This window comes from Pantherophis guttatus, chromosome 3, assembly GCF_059756535.1.
Source record: "Pantherophis guttatus breed Tessera chromosome 3, ASM5975653v1, whole genome shotgun sequence".
Classification (NCBI taxonomy): Eukaryota; Metazoa; Chordata; class Lepidosauria; order Squamata; family Colubridae; genus Pantherophis; species Pantherophis guttatus.
In genome coordinates this window covers 114,045,418-114,071,357 of record NC_142065.1, presented here as the reverse complement: position 1 = coordinate 114,071,357, position 25,940 = coordinate 114,045,418, and the positions used below count along the sequence as shown (strand labels likewise).

The 25,940-nt window shown below is 45.1% G+C and overlaps 2 protein-coding genes across 6 annotated transcripts in view; one reads left to right on the top strand and one right to left on the bottom strand.

The window, feature by feature from the left end:
• SUCO (SUN domain containing ossification factor) overlaps positions 1 to 25,940 on the top strand; it is a 455,138-nt gene that overhangs the window by 167,462 nt on the left and 261,736 nt on the right. For 2 of the 5 annotated variants that reach the window (XM_087891196.1, XM_087891194.1), the window contains exon 2: positions 17,284 to 17,360. The exons of 2 other annotated variants lie outside the window; for them this stretch is intronic. The gene's annotated coding sequence lies outside the window, so the exon portion shown is untranslated. Of the gene's footprint in view, positions 1 to 6,236; positions 6,919 to 17,283; positions 17,361 to 25,940 lie in introns of those variants that run through there. One more of the 5 variants, XM_087891193.1, reaches the window with a different exon arrangement.
• On the bottom strand, positions 4,110 to 6,260 carry LOC117661267 (phosphatidylinositol N-acetylglucosaminyltransferase subunit C-like). Its single transcript, XM_034409933.2, has 2 exons — positions 6,191 to 6,260; positions 4,110 to 5,120 (listed from the first exon to the last, which is right to left on the bottom strand). The coding sequence occupies exon 2, from the start codon at positions 5,070 to 5,072 to the stop codon at positions 4,167 to 4,169; it is 906 nt and encodes a 301-aa protein (XP_034265824.1). The 5' UTR covers positions 5,073 to 5,120; positions 6,191 to 6,260; the 3' UTR covers positions 4,110 to 4,166.

Here is a 25,940-nt window from a genome sequence, read left to right as displayed (position 1 = left end):
ATTGTAGAAATTTGATAAATTACTGTCAGTTTCACAGGTAGTCCTTGTTTAGTGACAACTGGGACCTGCAACTTGGTCATTAAGTGAAGCAGCCATTAAGTAAAACCACCTGTGCTTATGCTCTTACTTCAGCTTTTTTTTTTTTTGCTTTATAAACCTGAAAACATTATATAAGTGAGGATTGGTTGCAAATTTAGTTTGTAATCACCATCATAATTGTGAATAGTTACTAAATGAGGTAGTCACTAAATGAGGACTGCCTGCATTACTTTTACATCTATTATGATGTATGAGACTCTCATCCCCCTTTTTTTGACTAACTTATTTTAATCACAAGACTTTCCCATCACTGTAAGAGGGAGATGGTATTCCGATGTTCTATTATATTAGCTTCCTTGTACAATTATCTACTTTACCCTTTTTGTCTTAACCATCTGTTGTAAACCATCTTTAACACCTTAAGAAGAAAATGGCCTTTCATCGCCTCCAATTCTATCTCACCTCCGATATATTCAATAACAGAGCTCCTAGCACTGCGAGATTCCCCCCTCTCGCAAGTTTGGCCCTCCCAGTTATCTAGGGCCGCCCTCGAGGACGGGTTTTGGAACCCCGAGAGGTGGTATGCTAAGAACCAGAAGCTTTGGGGTTTTTTAGATAGTTTTTCAAATTCTATTTTAAGGGGATCTGGGAGGAGGGTGGTTTCCAATGTAAATAATGAGGCTGGGGGGCCTCCCGGGAGGGGGGTGGGTTGTATGGGTTCAGGGATTAACCCGCGAGGGACGGGATCTAGTCCATCTGAAGAGCACGGCGGAGGAGATGCAGAATCCGGGGCCAAGGAGAGGGTTAGAGCTTGTGCTGTTGATAGACATTACATCAGTACTGTAGGTGGGAGGGGCAGATATGGCGGAAGTAGGGGGCCACATCAAGTTGCGGGAGTGCGCGCTCGCTGTCTTCAAGCGGTGGCACGCTCTGGCCCCCAATGCTCTTCTCGTTCCCCAGGTGGCACAGACCCTCAGGCCCTGGGCCTTCAGCTGATGCTATGCAATGCCAGGTCCATGGTAAATAAAGCCCCCCTCATTTGTGATCTTGTTCAGGAGGGGGAAGCGGACCTGGTGGGTATTACGGAAACCTGGTTGGGCCAGGAGGGGGGAGTCCCTCTCGTAGAGATGTGCCCACCCGGTTTCCGGGCATTTCATCAGCCAAGGTCACAGGGAAGGGGCAGGGGGGTGGCAGTTATCATTAAAGATGCCTTGGTCTTGGTCCGAGGGAGGCCACTGTTCCTCAGACGGCCGGATGTGAGTCCCTCCTTGTGAAGTGGGGTCATGGGGTGCAGATGGGCCTGATGGTTACGTACCTGGCTCCCTGCCACGTGGCAGCGGCCTTGCCTGAGCTACTCAACGTTATAGCCGCGGTGGCGATTGATACCCCTAGGCTTATGGTCATGGGGGACTTCAACCTGCCATCCGTCGGTGAGGCGTCTGAGGTGGCTCAGGAGTTCATGGCTTCCATGACGGCCATGGACCTGACCCAATTAGTTTATGGCCCTACTCACACGGGGGGAAACACGTTGGACCTGGGTTTTGTCTCTGGTCAGTGGCTGAGTGGTCTCGAGATAGGGGATATAGCGATCGAGCCCTTGTCATGGTCAGATCACTCCCTCCTTCGCTTTCACCTTCGAACCGCCACACCCCACCGCAGGGAGGCGGAACCGATGAGGTGGTTCCGCCCCAGGCGCCTGATGGACCCGGATAGGTTCCAGACGGAGCTTGGGCCATTTCCTGAGGCTCTGGCACACGGCTCGACTGAAGACCTAGTGGCTGCCTGGGATAGGGCGGCCGCTGGAGCTTTGGACCGGGTCGTGCCTTTGCGGCCTCTAAACCGGCGTCGATCTCACCTGGCTCCCTGGTTCACCAAGGAGCTGAGGGAGATGAAACGCCAGAAAAGACGCCTGGAGAGCAGTTGGAGGGCCAGCCGTTCTGAATCTGACCGAACACTGGTAAGGTCTCATATTAAGACCTACCTGGTGGCAACAAAAGCGGCAAAGTGTAACTATTTTTCCGCTCTTATTGCGTCATCAGATAATCGCCCGGCCGCCCTGTTTAGGGTGACCCGCTCCCTGCTCCACCAGGAAACGCGGGAGGACCCCTTGGAGGGTAGAGCCGAGGACTTTGTACAATATCTGTATGACAAAATCGCTCAGATTCGGGAAAATTTGGACTCTGACTGGGTAGATTCGGGAGGGAGGATGGAGGCAAGTCTTGAGAATATTACCTGGGAAGAGTTTGATTCTGTGACTCCGGAAAACGTGGACAAGATACTGGGCAGACTGAGCGCGGCCACATGTTTATTGGACCCGTGTCCCTCCTGGTTGGTGCTGGCCTCTCGGGAGGTTACACGAGGCTGGCTCCAGGGGATTATAAATGCTTCCTTGAGAGAGGGTGCCTTCCCCGCTGCCTTGAAAGAGGCGGTGGTGAAGCCTCTCCTCAAGAAGCCTTCCCTGGACCCAGCAGTGTTGGCTAATTACCGTCCAGTCTCCAACCTTCGCTTCGTTGCGAAAGTTGTTGAGAGTGCGGTAGCATGACAGCTTCCTCAGTACTTGGATGAATCGACTTATCTAGATCCGTTCCAGTCGGGCTTCAGGCCTGGATACAGCACGGAAACGGCATTGGTCGCATTGGTAGATGATCTCTGGAGGGCCCGGGACAGGGGTTGCTCCTCTGTCCTGGTCCTATTAGACCTCTCAGCAGCTTTTGATACCATCGACCATGGTATCATGCTGCACCGGTTGGAAGAGTTAGGGGTGGGGGGCACCGTGTTGCGGTGGTTCTCCTCCTTTCTCTCTGATCGGTCGCAGTCTGTGTTGACAGGGGGGCAGAGGTCGACCCCGAGGCCCCTTGTATGTGGGGTGCCACAGGGATCTGTTCTCTCACCCCTTCTGTTCAACATTTATGTGAAGCCGCTGGGTGAGATCATCCGTGGTTTTGGGGTGAAGTATCATCAGTATGCTGATGATACTCAACTATACATCTCCACCCCGGACCACCCCAATGATGCCCTTAAAGTGATGTCCCAGTGCCTGGAGGCTGTACGGATCTGGATGGGGAGGAACAGACTCAGGCTCAACCCATCCAAGACCGAGTGGCTGTGGTTTCCGACGTCCCGATATAGTCAGTTGGTGCCATCACTGACTATTGGGGGTGAATCATTGCCCCCCACGGAGAGGGTTCGCAACTTAGGCGTCCTCTTGGACTCACGGCTGTCTTTAGAAGAAAACTTGACGGCTGTGGCCGGGAGGTCTTTTTATCAGGTTCGCCTGATTCGCCAGTTGCGTCCCTTTCTGGATCGGGACTCAAATACGGTCACTCATGCGCTCGTTACTTCACGCCTGGACTACTGTAATGCTCTCTACATGGGGCTCCCCTTGAGGAGCACCCGGAGGCTCCAGCTGGTCCAGAATGCGGCCGCGCGGGTAGTTATGGGAGCAGCATGGCGCTCCCATGTGGCTCCCCTCCTGCGCGAGCTGCACTGGCTTCCTGTGGTCTTCCGGGTGCGCTTCAAGGTCTTAGTTACCACCTTTAGAGTGCTCCATGGCTTAGGACCGGGGTACTTACGAGACCGCCTTCTGCCACCAATAGCCTCTCACCGCCCAGTACGCTCCCATAGAGAGGGGCTTCTCAGGGTGCCGTCAGCCAAACATTGTCGACTGGCGGCCCCCAGGGGGAGAGCCTTTTCTGTGGGGGCACCCACCATCTGGAACGAGCTCCCCACAGAGATACAGAAGATTCCGGATCTGCGCACTTTCCGCCGTGCCCTCAAAACATTCCTGTTTCAGCAGGCCGGCCTGGCCTAACTTTCCCTTTATATTGCTTTTGATTTTATTTTAAACTGGGATGTCTTGAATTATCTAGGACCAGAGTGTTTAGTATATTTTAATTGGTTTTTTTAATTAACGTTTGTATTACATGTATTTTTTATCGTTCGCTGTTCACCGCCCTGAGTCCCTCAGGAATAGGGCAGTATATAAATTTAATAAATAAATAAATAAATAAATAAATAAATAAATAAATAAATAAATATTAGCTGAACTTAACTAAATACACAACGTGGTCCTTGATTAAAAAAAAACTTTTATTGGAAAATTGAACCCCAAAGTGTGGATTTCTGGTCTACATAAGAAACTTGGATAGATCTTCCTTGATTTCAGCTTCATCCCAAGGCCCATGGATATTGTCTTTGAAGAGTTGCAGCCTAATGAGGCAGTAAGGGCACAAACATGAGATGGCAATCAAAAGGAGGGCAAAAAGAACAGTGCCAACACTGGAAATGGTTAGTAGTCCCATTAAGGCAGATAAAGCAAAGAGTAAGGTAGCTATCATGTAACAATGGGGGGTTTGAGCTTTGAGCTTCTTCTGTAGCATAGGCCATAGGGCAAATATCTGGATAGCAAATGTCACCATGACAAAGGCATGTAAGGACCGTGGCAACCATGAGGCTAAGCAGACTGAAGCAAAGATAGCCATGTTGAGGGACAGTGTACTGGACACAATAGCTGCATTTGCCCCATAATCATAAAAGATCAGATGTCCTAGGAGCATGAGGGCAGACATAGCATAAATTGCATCAGTGCTGATAGACTCAGTTAAGGTCTTCAGAATAGGAGAGAAGCCATAGGTGAATGCCACAAATACCACAGAATTCTTCAGATCTCCCCATCGTGTCTGCCCGCTTTGATTTCTTTCTATTCCTGAAGCAGTGGCATCAAAGAGTACATAACCAATCAGGGAAGCGATCAAGCCAACTCCAAACTGCCACTGGGGAGCCAACAGGCCCATATCCATGTACCACCAGATGACCACGAAGACACAGACGCTACATAGTTGTTGTATCACCACTCCAGATTCAAACACCACTGCCCAGTACTGATACTTGCGTGCATGGATATTCTTGCACAACTTCTCTAAGAAACTTTGATCCACATAGTTATCAGGAAATGACTGCCTCTTGTACAACACTTTCTGCCAACGTTGCCTTATGGTATGTTCCAGTTGGACACAGAGTATATTTCTCGCCATTGCCTCATAGTTCTTCACAATATCATGTTATGATGGAGTTCATATTATCTAGAAACAAAATAATTTACCAGTGGCTTGGTAGATAATCGGTCACCACATATATAAACAATTTCCAACAATTTAATCAATAAAAAATGTCATCACTGAGGGTCGATGGTTTGGTTATACATAACACTTGGTACTCATAAGGCAGAACAGAAAGAAAAAAATGCACGGCTCTTTGGAATTAAGAGAAACCAAAATGGCTTACATCTTTCTACAAAACTGAATATCTGCTACATTGAGGGGGCTACAAAGAACAGAGAAGAGACAAGCTTTACTGTTACACAACTTCAATCTTATTTGAAATTGTGTTATTTTCTGGCTGTGAAAAATTCCTTTGACAACCACTATCAATGTTTGTAAGACTGGTAATTTAGTGCACAAACACTGCACTTCTTACTTATGTGTTTCCATTTTATGAACAGTTGTTCCCAACCTATTCTAAGGGATTTGTGATCCCAATTCACTTTACCAATACTAGATTAAGGAAGGCTATTTTAGAAGTACTATGCCCTTTGTGCAACTAATAAAGGTGGGATAAAAGTAATACATTTAGCAAGTTGCTCTTCCTGTTAGTCTGATTCTACAGTTTCTCTGCCATCATCCCCACCCCCTCAAATCTGTAACTGTGATAAGAGTTCATTTTCTGAAATATTTGAGCGGAGGGTTCTTACTATGCGTCATTCCGTAAACATTACAAAACTAATTTGTGCAGCAAGATTAACTTCTGTTGGTACACAATGAATACTCCAGTACCAACGTAAGGCATAATTTGCCTTTTGAGAAAGGCAGTCCTTAGACTGCAAACAAGATAGATGGGAAACCCTGGAATAAAGAGGGGCCGTTGTGGTGCAAGGTTTCACTCCAGTTTCCGGGCTGGAGTTGCGCCCCTGCTGCCCCCTCTAGTGATTTTACTTTCTGAACGAATGCACTTTCGTTCTCTCCATCTTGAAATAATTATGCTGTCATTTTTCTGTAGTCAATACTGGAGATCCCAGCTATCGTAACGAACCAGAACGGAAAAAGGAGCTTCTTAAATAAATAAATAAATAATAAAAAAACCGACCCTCCCTTACCTTGGCTAGAATTGTGTATGTTGGAAAAAGGAAATTCTGCTGCGACGACACATCCGGCTGGGGAATAGACATTGGATTCGTGTTGCCCTCTGCTGGCCAATTTATGATCAAAACGCTTGCAAGCCGTTTATTACCTGATTTGCTGCTCGCAAGTCCTTTTAGCAATCCAATACGGAAGTTACGTCTGCTGGAGAGGGTTGTAAACATATTTGAATATAAAAGGGATTGCGTGTTGTGAGGCATGACAGACCTGAATATATACTTGCTTGGGTGTACGTTTATTTGCCCCCAAAGCAAATCAACCCAACCCAACAGAACCGTGGGCAAGATGGGCATTCAGTGATGACTCCAAATTGAAACCGACTCTCTCCTAAAGCCTGGTCCTTAAAGCATACTTTGGCATAAACAAATATACCTCAGAAGGTACTATAGTATTCTGACTGAGGATTGCGGATATATACAAAACATGGGCTGTAGCTGCTATTTGGGTGAGGAGAAGCAGGAGGGTAGCTGGAGGGAGGGAGACAGTGAGGATCCAGTAAATGAGATTTGAGGAAGCAGGTGTCAAAATATTTGAACCAGGTTTCAGGCTGTATCAGCATTCAGCGCTCTGTAGCAGTTCTCAAGAAAGAAGACTCCAGTTGGACATTTTGGAATGGAATATACTTCTAACTGAACAAACTTGTTTCTGTTAAATCATGTCCTGCAGCAATCAGAATATTTATTGGGTGAGCTTCTTTTGCATAATCAAGATAATCTTTGCATAAATATGTGTGCTACAGAGGCTACAATTTTAAACATACTTTATAGAAAGTATAACATTTACTTCTGAGTTTACATAATGATGAATTTACATCAGAAATTTCAACAGAGAATATGCTATGGGAAATGTCAAATCTACTGTTATTAACAGGACTCCTTTTATTGTGGAGTAGATTAGGATCTTTAAATCTAAGTATGTGAGTTGTGAAAAATCTGGGGAAAAATAAGATTTATGTTTTTCAGTTTATTGCTGAACAGAGGCAACAAGGTTCCTCCCTGTTCTCCCATCTCAAACAAATGGCTTAAACTATCTCAATCAACAGCAGCTACTACTGAAACTTTTCCAGTGCTCTGGAGAACTGAGGATAAAACCTGGTTTGAATTTAACTTAAATTGAAAATATCAGCTGCCAGATGTCTTATCAAAGGCTGTATTTGTAAAATTCCAACTGTGGTACTTTTAAAGAAGAAAACTGACATGCTGGATGACAACTCATAGGGACATAGACTAACTGATGACAGGGATTTCAAAGTCCATTTGCTCCAGCAGATAAAATCGCAATTCCTTCAAGTTACTACATCATACTAGGTCTGCACTATGATCCCATAAAATTAAAAAATGTGGGATGAATAATAGTTTTGTGTATGTATAATTTAATGAACAGCCCTGGCAGCAGTATACATATAAAGAATCAAGAATTCTAGTAGTGATGAAAGACAAACATAGTAAATCCAAATAACCCAAATTCTTCATCTAGCGCAAGGACAGCAACCTAAAGTCTATATATAATGTATGAATTATATCTCTGGCTACTGAACAACCCTGACCACAATGACACCATTTCCCACTGCTTTAAAGCTGAAAGAGGTAGATTGCAGCTATATTATGAAAGAGAATTAATACAGTTGTTAAGCTGGGGTTAAATGAAGAGGCAGGACTCAGCTCAGTAACTACAGCTCTTTATTTGAAGCGGGTACAGCAAAAACTTGCTTGTCTCTCCGACAGCTCCCTCTTTTAAAGGGAGCTGTCCAGCAATCCAGCCACTGAGGTTGCTTGGTTTTCCCGCTGCTCGCTGTGGCCAATGATTTTAAACTGCGGCTTTTACCACCTGGGAGGTGGACCTGAGTGAAGCCTTTGCCCAAGGCTTCATTCCTTAAGTACATATTCAACACCCCTCGCCTCTGGAAAGGATGTTATTCAATCAGAGAAACTCAACTGACGTAGTCACACAGGTAGGCTGGGTGTTGCTGGGTGCGACTTGATCTGCGCAGCTCAGTTGGAGCAGCGGCAGCAGCCTGGGCAGTCAAGTCTGCTGCCACTCCGGAGTCAGCCAATGGAAACGCCTGGAAATTCTCCTGGGCCGTGGCTGACTCCGCTGGGGTCGACTCCCCCAGAACGTTTCGCTGGATTCTTGGTTCCTCAGGTGGGTGTATCCGTTGCCTATTCGGATTTGAGTCTAATGTGTGTGGATCCTCAAATTGTAGGTCTGCTTCTAGGGGTGTTTTGGTTGTTGTTTGGGTAGGATTTCCTTCTGGTTGCCTGAGGGTAGAGTTCCCTATGCGGGCCTGGAGTTGATCTATGTGTCTTCTCCATATTTTCCCTTCTTCTAGCTCCACTCGGTAAGAGTAGGGGCTGGTAATCGTGAATATTTTGGCAGGGACCCAGGAGGGACCACCAGCATAGTTATGGGCATCTACTAGGTCCCCTATGCTAAATGACCATTGCTGGCTGGTCGAATCGGTGGATACCTCAGCATTATAAGTCTAGTTGTGATCTTAGTTTGCGGCCCATTAGTAATTCTGCCAGGCTCTGATTGGTGGTGGTGCTAGGTGTTATGTGCTGTAGTAGGAGAAACTTGTCTATTTTAGCCTACCAGTCTCCGGGGCCCATTTTAGCTAGTGCTTCTTTGGTTGACCACACCATTCTTTCCGTTTGATCATTGGTCAATGGATGGAATGGCATGACAAGAGCATTTCGGATTCCATGTTCTGCTAGGAATATCTCAAATTGCTTTGCTGTGAATTGGGCCCCATTGTCGGAGACCAGGACATCTGGTAGGCCATGGGTGGAGAAAGGTCCCCGTAATACCTTCATGACCAATTTGGCCATTGTTGTGGTCATAAGTATTACCTCAAGCCATTTTGAACATGCAACTACAACTGTTAGAAATGTTTGACCCTGGACTGGTCCTGCGAAATCAATGTGTACTCGTGACTAGGGTGCTTTGGGGATCTCCCGTTCTCTCGTGGATGCCATGGGTGGTGCTGGTCTGGATTCTTGGCATGGGATATAAGTAGCGACCCATTCCGTTATGTCCCTATCCATATTCGGCCACCAATAGCTCCTGGCCAATGCCTTCATTCGGACAATGCCAGGGAGCCCCAGGTGTTGTGCCTCTAGCACTTGCCTCCTTAGTTTATAGGGTACAACCACTTGATCCTCCCACAATAGGCATCCCTTTTGAGCTGACAATTCCTGTTGCCATGCTGGAAACGGTTTGAAATCAACCTCCACCGGCCCCTCAGAGCACCCCCTCCACACCCAGTTCAGAACCTGTGACAGAGTTTTGTCTTTTGCTGAGTGTCCTGCTATCTCGGCTGATGTGACAGGGCCGGATATAAAGTCCTCAATGAGCAGTATGGGTGCAATGAGCAGGATCCTCTACGAGGTCTGGGAATGGGCAGTGGCTGAGGGCATTGGTGTGACCAATGTAAAGCAACCCAGCTGTGTGTGAGCCCATAACTATATGCAGCCATGAAGATTGCCCATCTAGTCATTTGCAGGGATAAATTTTCAGTGTGGGGTGGTCCCCCGCGAGAATGCCAAGAAGCAGTTGTGTAATTATTTCAAAGTCCCTCCCATATAAGTATTCATGGAACCACTTGATCCCTGCCATGGCAGCCAGTGCCTCCTTGCCCAGTTGGCTGTATTTTCATTCCGCTGCTAATAGTGTCTTAGAGTAAAATGCAATCGGGGCCTCAGCCCCATTTGGCATCTGGTGGCTGATGACAGCCCTGATGCCAAACGGGAAGGTGTCACAGGTTAAGATGAGGTGCAGAGTCTCATTATATTGTACAAGAATGCTATCGGATGACAATAGTTTCTTAACAGAGAAGGCAGAGGATTCCTTCCGTCCCCAGATCCACTTCGCCTTCTTGACTAGCAATCGGTGTAGCGGCTCAGCTACTGTCACCTTCTGTGGCAGAAAAATACTATAAAAGTTTAACAGCCCTAGAAATGCCTGGAGTTCTGTCTGATTCTTTGGGGGTGGGGGCTTCCTGTATGGCTTTAACTTTGCTTTTGGTTGGGTATATTCCCAAGCTATCAATTAAATATCCTAGAAATTCGACTTGCGGCACAGCTATCTGACATTTTTCTTTTTAAACTTTAAATCCAGCTTTTTGAAACCAACTCAAGACTCTCTTTAGTCGGTAGATGAGTTCTTCTTTGTTGTCTGCGGACATGAGGACATCATCAAAGTAAGGCATCACCTCCGGGATGCCCTGTAGGAGGTGTTCCATTATACTTTGAAAGAGTCCTGGTACCACACTTACATCAAATTGCAACCGGCGGCATTTAAATGCCCTTCTATGTGTAACAATAGTTTGTGCTTCTGTGGTGGCACAATTGTCATGTATGACCCCGTGTCCACTTCCATGTCACAGGGAAACCCCTCGATTAGAATCATGACATGGATCTTCTTTGAGTGGTGTGCCTTAGAATGCTCAATGATCATTTGGTGTGTTTCTCTTGCTTCTGTGGCTTGACTTTCTCTTCTCTTGGGCTTTGGAAACTGTGCTTTTCGAAATCCCAGTTGGGATGTAGGCTGCCCTGCAGGCTGCCACTGGCAGTACAAGGCAGGTTGGTTGGTGCAGCAAACCCTTGCTATGTGTCCCTTCCGCTTGCATCTTTAGCAAATAGCATCCTGGAAACAGCAGCCCACTCTGGGATGATTGCCCCAGCATCTGGCACAAAACGGAAGTTTTTCTCCTGGCTCTGGGATTTCCCTCTTTCTTTCGAATCATAGGCGATGGATTTCATTGTCCTCATCTGTGGAGTCTTCAGGCTCCATGCTGTCCTGATGCACGGTAGCCGTTCCTTGCAAAGGCTGTGGATTCCATGTTTTTTGGATTGTCACTGCTGACTTATTGGAGGCTTTGGTTGCTCTGGCTTCCTCAAGCACCGTTTTAAATGTGAGATTAGGCTTCGCTAGTAATCTTCTCTGTAGATTGATATCCCTCAATCCCATGATATCCCTCAATCCCTATCATCACTTCCTCTATATTGCTGAATTAGCAATGAGCTGCAGTTTTTTGTAGAGCAGCGATGTGTTGGTTAATCGTCTCACCTTCTTCTTGATTTCTGTGATAGAATTCGTGTTTGTTCACCATCATTCCTGGCACGGTTGCTCAGAGTGTTTCCTTGAGTCCATGATACCATCTGCACATTGGCTGGTTCTGCTAGCACTTGAGCCATATCAAGGACTTCGGGTCCACAGTAACTTAGGAAAAGCGTTCTCTTCCTATTATCTGACAGACCCACAGGAAGCAATTAAATTGGAGCATATATGTCTTCCAACTTTCCTTCGTTGGATTGAATGGAGCTTGTGGGGCGGGCATGGTCATATTGGAGGCCAAAGCAGAGTCATGACTTGCTGTGATGATGCCATGTGGATGCCTGGCTCAGTTTAGCTCCTTTGTCCTTTGTTCTCTTCGCATCCCACCTTCGTCGCCAGTGTTAAGTTGGGGTTAAATGAAGAGGCAGGACTCAGCTCAGTAACTACAATTCTTTAATTGAAGCGATACAGCAAAAACTTGCTTGTCTCTCCGAGAGCTCCCTTTTAAAGGGAGCTGTCCAGCGGCCTAGCCACTGAGGTCGCTTGGTTTTCCCGCTGCTTGTTGTGGCCAATGATTTTAAACTGCGGCTTTTCCTGCCTGGGAGGCAGAAGGCTTCACTCCTTATTTACATATGCAACAACAGTGAATGTTTTTTTTTAGTAATACCCCAATTTCACCTTTCAAAATTAAGGAAAAATACAAAATACATGGCTTCGCTATGATCTGATCTTCACTTACCTATGAAGGCTCGGTGACCTAGACACTAAAAGGTTACCCATCCTTGACTCAACTATTTTAATTAAGACAGTTTTGTTTTTAAACTTTTACTACTCTAATTTTTAGAGATACACCGTACTAGTTTACTCATTATGATAGCAATCATTCTCAGAGTTGGATAAATAGTATATTTTGCTGTCTTAATTGATTTTCTCTTTTGTCTTAATTTATTTTAGGGATATGAGTGACATGATAGATGTATTCTAGTATTTGAGGCGTTGCCACAAAGAATGGACGTTGTCTTACCTGAACGTCCCTTTTATGCTCGCTGCGATGACAATCCTACAGATGGGGTTCTTCAGCTGTGATTGGATGTACTGAGTGCTCATAATAATTTCCTCTGCAGTCCTTGTCCCACCCACTGCTTGCTCCTGTCAGTCTTTTTCACGAAATATGTAGTAAACGAAGCAGACTGGTAATGGGATCCACATCCCCAAAGGGCGACCTCTGCAGAGGAAGGAAGGGAAAAAAAACCCTATGGCAGGGGATGGCTAGGTAATGGGTGGGCCGGATTGTCGTCGCAGCGAGAATAAAAGGGACATTCAGGTAAGACAACGTCCATTTTCCTCACTCGCTGCTCCGACAATCCTACAGATGGGACATGCCCAAGCTTAAAAATTCTGGGAGGGAACCGCAGCCATCCCCTATAAAGGAGGAGAAATTACTGATTGTAATACACGCCTGCCGAAGGAGGCGTCGGCAGAAGCAAATGTATCTAAACGATAATGACGCAGAAAGGAGGACAGGGAGGACCAGGGGGCTGCATGGCAAATTTCATCTATAGAAGCCTGTGTAGCCCATGCTGCGGAAGTGGCTGCGCTCCTAGTCGAGTGAAGTAAAATGCCCCCCTGAATAGAGCCCCCTTGTAATTCATAAGCTTTAGAGATACAGGCCTTAAGCCATCAACCCACAGTGGCAGAAGAGACCTTCTGTCCCATCGAGAAAGGCAAAAAGGACACTAGTAAGGCTTCCGTTTTTCTAAACGATGCCATTCGTCGAATGTAACGCCGCAGAGCCCTGCGAACGTCCAAGGTATGCCATGTCTTTTCAAGTGGATGGCGAGGGTCCGGACAAAAATTTGGCAGGACAATCTCTTGTGACCGATGAAACATAGAATTTATTTTAGGGATAAGGGCAGGGTCCAGCCTAAGGACCACACGATCTGGGAAGAATACACAAAGGTCCGGGTGAATGGAAAGCGTCGCTATTTCAGATACTCTGCGAGCTGACATTACTACCAGTAGGAAGGCCACCTTCAACGACAGGTAACATAAAGAAGTCGAACCTAAAAGCTCAAATGGTGCTGATGTGAGAGCTTGTAATACCCAGTGAAGATCCCAGGTAGGATAACAGTGTACTACAGCCGGTCGTAAATTCGCCGCCCCTTGAAGAAAGGATCGAATTCTCTGATCGTGAGAAAGCAGCTGGTGACCCTCACCCTGCAAAACTGTGGCTAATGCTGCCACCTGTCGTCAAAGAGTAGACGGAGCCAATCCTTTATCAAATCCCGACTGTAGAAATCGGAGAACATCCAAAATTGAAGCCGAAGTAGGGTCAACAAGGTTGAAGGCACACCACTGCGCAAATATTCTCCAGGACGCGTTATAAATGCATACGGTGGATGCCTGCCTGGCAGCTTGAATGGTAGAGATGACATCAGAAGGAATGTTGTCCTTACTCAACATTATCCTTTCAAGCGCCAGACAGTCAACTGGAGCCAACCTGGATCTGGATGCTGAACGACGCGCTGGCTGAGGGACAATTGGTTGAGAGGAATGCACCATGGTGGCTCCACAGAAAGATCCCTCAAATCAGCGAACCTTGCTCTTCGTGGCCAATGGGGCGCCACCAGGAGAAGGTCTGCGTGTTCCAGGAGCAGCTTCCGGATCACCCCGGGAATGACTGGAATCGGAGGAAATGCATAGAATAGACCTTTGGGCCACTAGGATCTGAGGGCGTCTTGCCCTTCTGCGCCTGGCGAAGGAAAGCGGGTGAATATCGAGGAAGATGAGCATTTTGAGACATTGCAAAGAGATCGACGGTCGGTGTCCCAAATCTGGCTACAATCTGTTGGAACAGTTGGGGGCTCAGGCGCCACTTCGATGGATCCAGGCGACCCCTGCTGAGGTAGTCTGCCTGGAGGTTGGACTTGCCAGAAATGTGCTCCGCTTTCAGTGAAAGGAGATGTTGTTCTGCCCAAGACATTAATCTCTCTGTCTCCGCCATCAAGTCTTTGGATCTCGGGCCCCCTTGGGGATTGAGATGGGCCTTCGTGGCCATGTTGTCCATTAAGATGAGAACATGTTTGTTCCTTATCTGAGACAAAAAGTGGACCAATGCCAACCGCACCGCCCGGAGCTCTAACCAGTTGATACTATGTTGTCATTACAGAGGGGACCAAGTCCCTTGCGCCAGAGCCGAGTCCAGGTATGCGCCCCAGCCATATAGGCTGGCATCCGTGGTAATCGTAAGTTGCTGAGGCTTGAAAAACAGAGTCCCAGATAGAAGTGCCGGCGAGATCCACCAGCGAAGAGACTCCCGCAGCCGACGGGGAACGCGAACCTTGGTTGATGACTCTGACTGACCTGCCCATTGAAAGGGAAGCAGGAACCACTGCAGTTGACGGGAGTGGCGGCGAGCCCACGGCACGATGTGAATACAAGAGATGAGCTTTCCCAATAGTTGGAACAACAAGAGGAGTGGCACAGAGGTTGTTGATAGCACTTGGTGTACAAAGTCCCTGATACTGGACTGGTGGTCTGGAGAGAGAAACACACAGCCCTGTAATGAATCTATTGTCGCCCCCAGGTGCAGAATGGTCGTCATTGGAGAAAGATGGCTCTTGTCCAAATTGAGGACGAAACCGTGACTCTGAAGGGCATGGATGACTATCTGTCTGTCCCGATGTGCCTGGGGCAGAAAGGCCGACAGAAGCAGAATATTGTCCAGGTAACAAACTATGCGGACAGAACGCTCCCTCAACGAAGCCGCCAAGGCCGCCAGAATCTTTGTGAATGTCCTCGGTGCCGACAACAGTCCAAACGGCATGGCCTTGTATTGAAAATGCCGTTCGTCGTAAGCGAAGCGGAGGAAGCGTCTGTGACTTGGGTGTATCGGCACGTGGAGATAGGCTTCCTTGATGTCGATTGATTGCATAAAATCCCCACGCCAGATGCATCCGAGAATGGACTGGAGCGAATGCATCTTGAAATGCCGATACAACATGAATAGGTTGAGTTGTTTGAGGTTGAGAATTCCCCTCCAACCCCCGGAACTCTTTGGAACCAGAAATAATATTGAATAAAATCCGGTCCATACCTGATCTTCTGGAACTGGCTCAATGGCCTCTATATCCAACAGGTGTTGGATCTCTAGAGCCATGAGATGCCTCATCTGAGGGGAGGCCGACAGAGGGCACTGAAGAAAATGATTTGGAGGGGTGGAGGTGAACTCCAGAGTAAGACCTGTTGTGATAGTGCGAAGAAGCCAAGCGTCCGTAGAAGCAATGTCCCACTGATAGTAAAATAATTGGAGCCGTCCGCCGATGGGGAGAGGGGACGGTGAGTCACTTGCCATGCTTGAACGAGCGGAATCCAGAGCCATGAAAAGGGCACTTGAAAGTTGAGTGGCATCTGTCCCTGTCCCGAAAGGAAGAGCGATCAGATGATGAATACTGCCCTTGGAAGGAGGGTCTTTGAAAATAGTACCCACTGGATCCTGGGTCTGCACGAAAGGGCGGCCTCGTATAAGGAGTAAAGTGACGGTCCGGACGCCTGTATGACGTAGAGAGAATTTTTCTTTTATCACGCCCTTCGACCAAAACGGGCTCCAAAGCCTGTCCAAAGAGAGCTGATCCTTTATAAGGGGCAGTGGTAAGCCTCCATTTCGACTTGTAAGTCGGCCCTCCAATGATGAAGCCATAAAAGGCGGCGAGAAACCACCATGGAGGCCAGGGCCCAGGATGCGAACTTAGCCGTGTCTAAGGAGGTATCGGCAGAATACTCGGCCACAGCAATTAACTTAGTCACATCCTGATGTACATGGGCCTCTTCTGGAGGCAACCCATCTCGAAGCTGGCGAAGCCAAATAAGCAATGCCCTATTAAAAAACGAGGCAGATGTGGCAGCCCGGATGGCCCAAGCGGCTGCCTGGTGAGTCTTTCTAAATGACATCTCTGCTCTTTTATCCTCCATCTTAAGACCATCCCCTACATCCACTGCCAGAACTAAGGGAGAGATAAGACTGGAAACAGGCTCATCCACCACAGGTAAGTTCAATAAGGCATCCAGTTCTGGGGCAGTGCAATACATTTTTTTGTCATGACCGGATGGTCCAGAAAGAGATCCAGGGCATTCCCATGGCCGCTGAATTACTTGAGAAAACAAATCAGGGCATGGTACAAAGTCAATGTCAGGGTGGGGTAACTTGAATAAGGACTCATTAGGATTGTCCTGATCCTGGGAGAAAGTGGCAGAGTCAAGCACTTTCCCCATCTTGGTTGCCGCCTTTGTCTTATGCAAGAGCGATTTAAAGAGTGCAGGTCTGAAGAGACCAGGAATTGTAGGTTTGTCCTGGAACAACTCCTCATCCTCGGACAGTTCAAAGTCCTCGAGGCAATCCTTGTCCTGGACAGAAACCTCAGATTGGTTATAAGAATAACTAGTGGAGGGCTGAACCTTGGGCACAACTGGAATACAGCCAGATGTGCTCGGATAGGTGCCCAAGAGGGCCTGTTGGTGCAACCTAGCTTGAAAAATACTGGCAAATGCCTGGGACAAAATGGATTGAAGATCTAGTGTCGGAGCAGGATTAGAGACTCCCACATCTTTCAAGCCGGCCACCGCTGAAGGCTCTACGGTCTGTGGAGCTGGAGCAGTGTTAGTGGAGTGCAGAGACAGAGAACCCTGCAACCCATTCTCACTTTGACTGGAACCTAGCTCATGGCCCTGAGGGACAAGGATAATATCACCCTGTGGCCAAGCCACAGTATTAGGGTCCTGAGGGTGAGAAACGAGAGGAACAGGTGGCATAACCACATTGTCCTCCCCAGGTGGTGCAGAAAGGCCCTCTTGTTGGATAGTAGCCTTTGCCTTATTGAATTGCCTTTCCAAGGCATTATGGCGCCTCATGGCATCTTTATTGATCCAACTTGTTGGATGGTGGATTTGGGGCCTGACTTGGACCCACCTTTGGACTTGGCTTTTCTTTTCCCCGCAGGTTTGGGTGAAGGGGCCCTGTCTGGGGAAGCTTCAAGCTCAATATTGGAGGACAGAGGAGAGTCTGCCATAATAATGGTAAGTAAAGTTTAATTTCAATTTGATTAATTTTGATTAATTTTTTTTATATAAAAGATAGATAAAGACTAAGAAATATTATATAATAACACACTTCCCTTAAGAAGATCAAGTTTCGCTTGCTGGAGGAATCGGAGACAGAGATTGCAGGAATTCAGGCAGCAATGTCACACTTCGCTTCCCTTTCAACCTGTGGAAAGAAACCTCCATGTTAAAATGGCCACTATAAGAAAAGAATAAGCAAAATGGCTGCATAATGAGCACCGCTGCAGCGGAGTCGCAAGCGCCACTAAACAAGGCCGGAAAACCCAAAAAGGAAGCAATTGGCCATCCTGCAAACCAAATTCACAATCCTGCTGCCTCAGCCATTTAAAATGGCGGGCGAAGCAAAATGGCGGGAAATCTCAACCGCCGCGAATCTGTCTCCCACATCAGCGTATGCCGCTGGTGGGCAGGGACCCTGGAGCCGCGAAATTTTTTTTGGAGAAGCTGCGAGGGTGGGGGCGGTTATACCGGCTAACCAGGGAACCAGCTCCACCACCCGCGGCACAAGAAAGCAAACAAAGAGAATGCGCCTCTCAGCTGGGTGAAATTGATGATTGCGCCCCTCAGCTGTTAGACGGAGCGAAATGGCGGCTCGGCGGCTCACAGCCAAACTCCGAAGCCGCAGCTCGTCAAAGAAAACTGTCCCTTGTAGTGTAGCTCTCCACACAATTTAGGCAGAATACTGATCAAAAGGCGGTAATTCAATATTAGCTGGGCAAAAAGAACAGTCGCAACCCACAGCTGTTAGTCGGAGCAAAAAAGACGGCTCGGAGGCTCAAGCCAAACCGAAAAAAACCGCTGCTCTCAATTTAAAGCCAATCTGATCAGAATTTAAATGAAAAAACCTAATTGAAGGAAAAAATATAGGAAAACAAGTTAATTTAGCTAGAGAACAAGCACTCAGGTCTGATCCAATCCACTGAGTGAAAAAGACTGACAGGAGCAAGCAGTGGGCGGGACAAGGACTGTAGAGGAAATTATTATGAGCACTCAGTACATCCAATCACAGCTGAAGAACCCCATCTGTAGGATTGTCGGAGCAGTGAGTCAGGAAAAGAAGGGGTCAACATATTTTCCAAAGCACCAGAGGGAAGGACAAGAAACAATGGATGGAAACTAATCAAGGAGAGAAGCAACCTAGAATTAAGGAGAAACTTCTTAACAGTGAGAACAATTAACCAGTGCAACAGCTTGCCTTCAGAAGTTATTGGTGCTTCATCACTGGAAGTTTTTAAGAAGAGACTTGTCTCAAATGGTATAGGACTGTGATGGTGAACCTATGGCACGTGTGCCAGAGGTGGCACACAGAGCCCTCTCTGTGGGCAAACGCACTGTCGCCAGCTGCTCTCCTGGTTCTGGTGCACGTGTGTGCAGGCCACCTGGTCTTCAGGTTTCTGGCGCTCCAGCACGCATGCATTCCAGTTTGGACACTCAGTGCCGAAAAAGTTCGCCATCACTGGATAGGATCTCCTGCCTGAGCGGGGGTTGGACTAGAAGACCTCCAAAGTTCCTTCTAGTTCTATTCTGAATTTGAATTTAGTCATTTATCTAAACTATATAATGCTCTATGATGTTCAGTCATATCCTATGTGTGGATGATATTCTATGAAGCTTGGATCCTCATGGATTCTAGTGTCTTTGTGAACATCTCCTTTCACACTCATCAGACTTCATTTTCCACTTGATCTTTTACTTTAAAAAAAAACAAAAACAGAAGCTAGTTTACTGAAAAACAAAGTGTCAGCCTTAGGCATAGAGTAATCATCATTTCCATAGATGTTTTGGTCAATAGACATCCCAGAAGCATTATTTAGAAAGTAAAAAATGATGCGGATCTGCAGTCCATTACTCTCTTTTACATGCATGCTCCCTGCCAGGAAAAAAAAAGAGCACAAAGACCCTGCAGGAGAAGGGCAGGAGAAGGGCAGGAGAAGGGCAGTATGGACAATTGTGGGATCTAGCAGGGTGAGAGCTGTGAACCATAAACACAAAGCTTTCGCTGTGTCCTAGCATAACAGATACAGTGCCCTTGCTGACCTTAATAGGAACACTAAAGTGACAGGTCAAGGTGGCTCAGCAGACTGATAGCATTGTGATTAACACCAGCTGTCTGCAATTACTGTAAGTTCAAATCTCACCAGGCTCAAGGTTGACTCAGCCTTCCATCCTTTCTAAGGTAGGTAAATTGAGGACCCAGTTTGTGGGGGCAATAAGCTGACTTTGTATAAATGTACAAAAGTATGAAGGCTATTGCTTAACGCATTGTAAGCCACCCTGAGTCTCCGGAGAAGGGCGGCATATAAATCAAATTAAAAAAAAAAGTAGTTGTGATAATGAGCCTTGGTAGTACAATGGTCTAAGGCACCCTGTTATTAAGCTGGTTATTAAGACCAGCTGCCTGCAATTACTGCAGGTTCGAATCTCGCCAAGGCTCAAGGTTGACTCAGCCTTCCATCCTTTCTAAGGTAGGTAAATTGAGGATCCAGTTGTGGGGGCAATAAGCTGACTTTGTATAAATATACAAAAGGATGAAGGCTATTGCTGAGCACATTGTAAGCCGCCCTGAGTCTTCGGAGAAGGGCAGCATATAAATCAATTTTTTTTAAAAAAATGATAACTCAAATAAGCAGGGGATTGTGGTCCGAGATGAAGAACTTACTTTGGAAAGGGGAAAGTGTGAATCAGGTATTACACATCGGTCACACAAGAAGAGCAAGGTATCCAAAGAGAAGCCACCTTCTGGTTGGTGATTCAATTGTAAGGGATGTAAATTTAGGAAAAGATATTGAGGTTTTGAAAGAGGTCAGGTGTCTGGCAGATGCTACTGCCAGCAGAGACAAGAGGCGTATTCTTAAGATAGTCAAGAATGCCAGTAAGGACTGTGATGTTGATGCTATTATACATCTTGGCACAAATGATCTGTCCCAAAAAGATGTACTTTCTGTGCAGAATGATTTCCAGAGCTTGGAGTATGAACTTAGTAGTATAGGTTGTAGGCTTATCTTTTCAGAGGTTTTACCAGTATATAAGGAACAAAAAGGAAAAGGCCAGCATGTAGTGGAGTTTAATGTGTGGGTAAAGGAGTGGTGTAAAAGGGAAGGCTTTGGTTTTATTAGTCATGATGTCTGGAGCTGGTCCAATGAAAAACTGTACAAAAGAGATGGTTTGCATCCATCAAAGAAAGGGACTGAGTTACTTGGCATTACATTCACAGATTTTCTGGATAAACATCTAAACTAAACAGCGGGGACAGAGAATTAATTGATACAGAACATTTCTGTCCCCAGCAATCTAAAATTAATAGGGTTATCAGTGCATGTAACATAGATGTTTGTGTGAGTAAGATTATCAACCTTGCTGTCAAGCAAAACCAAGCATTTAATAGTGAGTGCCATACCAAGTGCACTAATAAACAGTTGGCAAGAAAATAGGGGCAGTCAGGCAGAACACAGGTTATGTAGACAGTAAACACAGGGTCAATCAAAATGGACTCAAATGTCTATACACCAATGCACAGAGTATGAGGAATAAACAGGGTGAATTAGAAATTCAAGTAAATGAGGACAGATATGATATTGTTGCCATTACGGAAACTTAGTGGGATGAAACCCACAAATGGAATATACAGCTAGAGGGATTTAAATTATTTAAAAGAAATAGACCAAATAAAAGAGGAAGTGGAATTGCACCATATATAAGAAATAACTTCATCTCTACAGAAACAGAGCACAACAATGATGAAAATTATCTTGAATGCATTTGGGTCAATATCAAAGGGGAAAAAATGACATTGCCATAGGTCCATACTATAGGCCACTCAACCAAACAGAGGAAATAGATGAGCTTTTTGCTAGTCAGCTAACTAAGGTATGTAGGAAACACATCACAATATTAATAGGGGATTTTAACTACCCTGACATCAACTGGGAGACAAACTGTGCACCAAGTGGAAGATCCAACAGGTTCCTAACAAACCTAGCAGACAACTTTGTTTCCCAAAAAGTGGAGAAGGGAACAAGGGGATCAGCCATATTGGACTTAATTCTCACTAACAGAGATGAAATGATAGGTGTTGAAGCTACAGGAACCTTGGGGACAAGTGATCATGCAATATTGGAATTCAACATTATGCAAGCACAAGTAGTAGAACAAAGTCAAACTAGAGTCTTGGACTTTAAGAGAGCTAATTTCAATAAACTTAGAGAGACCTTGGGAAGGATTCCATGGATGAGAATCCTCAAGGAGAAAACAACTCAAGAAGCTTGGGAATTTTTGAAAAGTGAGATTATAACAGCCGAATCTAGCACAATACCAATGAAGAAGATAAAAGAAAGCTCTCAAAAGAAACCAGCATGACTGCATAAAGAACTCTGAAAAATTGAAAGACAAAAAGGACAAGTATAAAAAGTGGAGAGGGGCAAATAACTAAGGCAGAATATCAGCAAATAGCTCGAGCCTGTAAAGATGAAGTGAGGAAAGCTAAAGCTCATAATGAACAAAGGCTTGCAACAAAATAAAAAATAACCAAAAAAAAGCTTCTTCCAACATGTTAAAAACAAGAAAAAAGTCAAGGAAACAATTGGTCCATTGCTGGGAGAAAGTGGCAAGAATGTGACAAGCAACAGGGAGAAAGCAGAACAACTTAACTTGTTTTTTGCAACTGACTTTACACAAAGGGAAAAAACAGTCCAACCTATCAAAAACAGCACCACAAAAAACAGATTAGGAACACAAGTTAAAATAGGGAAGAAAATGGTAAGTGAACACCTGTCTACCCTAGATGAGTTCAAATCACCAGGACTGGATGGATTATACCCCAGGGTTCTGAAGGAACTGGCAGACGAGATCTCAGAACCACTGAACTATATCTTTCAAACATCCTGGAGCACTAGGGGACTGCCAGAGGACTGGAAAAGAGCTGATGTAGTTCCCATCTTCAAAAAAGGGGGGGAAAAAAGATCTCAGAAACTACAGACCTATCAGCCTGACCTCAATACCAGGGAAGATTCTGGAAAAGATAATCAGGCAATGAATCAGTGAACACCTAGATCATTGTCAGACTAATCTTATTGCATTTTTTGACAAAGTGACAAAATTAGTGGACCAGAGGAATACTGTCAATATAATTTACTTGGACTTCAGTAAGGCATTTGATAAAGTAGACCATAACCTACTACTAGATAAAGTAGAAAAATGTAGGTTAGATAGCATCATCACCAGATGGATTCATAACTGCCTGACCAACCACACTCAATGTGTAGTCCTCAATGGAACTGCATCTACATGGAGGGAAGTATGCAGTGGAGTATCCCAGGTCTTCAACAAATTGGTAAAAGCAGGTCTGAACATAATATGTCTTCAGGAAGTGCATGTGAAAAGAGATCATTTACACATACTAAATTGTACTAAATTGGGCAATTTATATATATCCCTGGCGGAAACAAAAAAAAGAGGTGTAGTAATTTATGTTCAAAAGCATATAAGTTCCAAATTAATCTTCGCAGACGATGAAGGGAGATTATTAATGATTGAAGTAGAAATTTGTCAAAAAAAATGTTTATTGGCTTGTATCTATGCACCTAACGGGAACCAGAAAGGTTTTTTTCCAAAGTCTATATAATAAATTGACAGATTATGATTATTCAAATATCTACTTATTGGGGGATTGTAATGCCATTGCCGATAAAGACAAAGATTATATACCTGGAAACAGGAAACAGGGAGGAGGAAAGAGTACAGTAAAAAAAGGATTGCCACCTGTCTGCCATCAAATACAGGAGGAATTTGAACTTAGGGATATATGGAGGAAAAAACATCCGGAAGGAAGGCAGTATACATACTTCTCCCCCAGGCACTCATCTTGGTCGGGGATAGACGCGGCCTGGATGTCAGGGGAGCTACGGCAGGGGGTACGGAAGGCAGAGATAGGTGTTACTGAGTGGGCAGATCACAACTCGCTATGGATCACATGGGGAGGTTTGAAAACAAGACCCAGATGGAGAATAGATGTGAACGTTCTTAAAGATGAGCAATTTTTAGCTTATGCAAAGAAGGAGATGGAATTTTTCTTCCAGGAAAATAATACTGAGGACACAAACCTTCCGACTATTTGGGATACAGCTAAAGCAGTATTTTGGGGCTTAGCGATAAACTATATAGCTGGGAAATGAAAGAAGGATAAGGCTAAATGGGATAAGTTATTAGGGGATTTGGCAAGAAGTGAGGCTGCGTTGCAACAGGATCCAAACAGCAGAGAATTAGGTATGAATTTGAAAATGGTGCGTCATCAAATCAATCTTATAGAACAGGAGGACCTAGAGAAGAAAATCAGATGGATGAAACAGAGACAGTTCGAAAGTGCAAACAAACCGGGAAGGTGGCTTACATATTGATTTAAAAAAGAGAAGGAAAAAAGTAGAATTCATAATTTGAAAGATGATAATGGTGATTGGATTGTAGAGGAAGAGGGGAAGAAAAGAGTAGTGCAGGAATTTTTCACCGATCTATATAGAGATGAAGACAAACCCGAGGATGAAATAAAGAAATATTTAGAAGAGTCCGATTTACCGAAAATCTCGGATATTCCAGGGAAATACTGGATAGAGAAATTACGGAAGGGGAAATTGAAAGGGTCTCAGGGAAACAAAAAACAGGGAAGACCTCCGGTACGGACGGCCTTCCGATAGAATGTTATAAGGCACTATGGGAAGTTCTAGGTCCTCATATGGTAGAATTATTTAATGGGGTAATTCAGGAGGGATTGATTCCAGATTCCTGGACAGAAGCACTAATAACTCTCCTGCCGAGGGAAGGTAATGATTTATCCTTGATTCAGAACTACAGACCGATTTCACTCCTCAATGCAGATTATAAACTATTTGTGTTGGTATTGGCAGACAGATTAAGAGGATTTTTGAGCCAATTTATCCACGTAGACCAAAACGGTTTTCTACCCTGTAGGCAAATTAGAGACAATATGAGAATAATCATGAATATTCTAGAATATTATGAAGCTCACTTTGATAAGCAGCTGGTTTTGGTCTTCATGGACGCGCAAAAGCTTTTGATCATGTGAGCTGGCGGTTTTTATTAGGTTTGTACATCATATGCAATTCAGGGAGAATTTTACTCGGGCAATTCATGCAATTTACTCGAAACAGTCTGCCAAAATTCTGATTAATGGGGATACATCTGAGAAAATTTGTATTGAGAAAGGTACTAGACAGGGATGCCCGCTTTCTCCGCTTCTATTTATATTAACATTGGAACCGTTATTGAGAGAAATTAGATGAAATTTGGGAATAAAAGGACTACATATCAAGAACCAGCAGTATAAGCTACAAGCGTATGCTGATGACCTTGTGTTTGTACTGGAAGACCCTTTTATATCGGGCCTGAAGTTAATTTACGAATTAGAAAGATATGGAGCTGTGGTGGGCCTAAAAGTAAATAAGGAAAAAACCAAAGTCTTGATTAAAAATTTGACAATAAATCAGGGGAAGGAAATCGAATTGAACTTGGGATTCCAAATCGTAAAAAAAATACGGTATTTAGGTATCCTACTATCTGCTAAGTGTTCGACAATTAAGGAGGATAATTATTTGAAATTTCTCCAACAAACGGAACAAGACTTAGAGAAGTGGAAGAAGCTGCAGATCTCTCTGTTAGGTAGGATTGCGGTCATAAAATCTTATATTCTCCCAAAATGGATTTACTTATTTTACACAATCCCAGCCAGATTGGACAACAATTTTTTTAAACAATTAAACCAATGTGTTCTCAAATATATTTGGCAGAATAAAAAACCTAGAATTAAACTTAAAATGCTCCAAGAGGTGAAGGGTAGAGGGGGATTCGGTTTGCCTAAATGGGAGTATTATTACCAGGCTGCAAATTTAGTTTGGGTAAGGGATTGGATCTTGTTGAGAAGGAGACGGCTGTTGGTTCTGGAAGGTTCAGGACTGCAACAGGGTTGGCATTATTTCTTTTGGCAAGAGAGGGCAAGAAAACACACGTGCTTTGCAGGTCATTATTTGAGGAATACTTTAATCGTAACATGGAGGAAAATTAAAGACAAATTTTATTCTTTGACCCCCTCCTGGCTGGTCCTGCTAGAAGCCATGACATATACCCTGCTATATAATAAAGAAAAACATCTACCTTATTGTGAGCTGCTTGATCAACAAGAACCGAACTAGCTCTGCAGGGAGTGGAAGTGGATTGGTGGGCTTATGCTCAAATTAACTCCAAATATAACTCCTTGGTGGCACAGCAGACTAAAGCACTGTTAAGTAACACCAGCTGCCTGCAATTATTGCAAGTTCAAATCTCACCAGGCTCAAGGTTGACTCAGCCTTCCATCCTTTCAAGGTAGGTAAAATGAGGACCCAGTTTGTGGGGACAATAAGCTGACTTTGTATAAAAAAGAACACCGCTTGGGGGGGGGCGCGAAAGCCCTACTAAGCAGGTATATACAAAAGTATGAAGGCTATTGCCTAACGCATTGTAAGCAGCCCTGAGTCTCTGGAGAAGGGT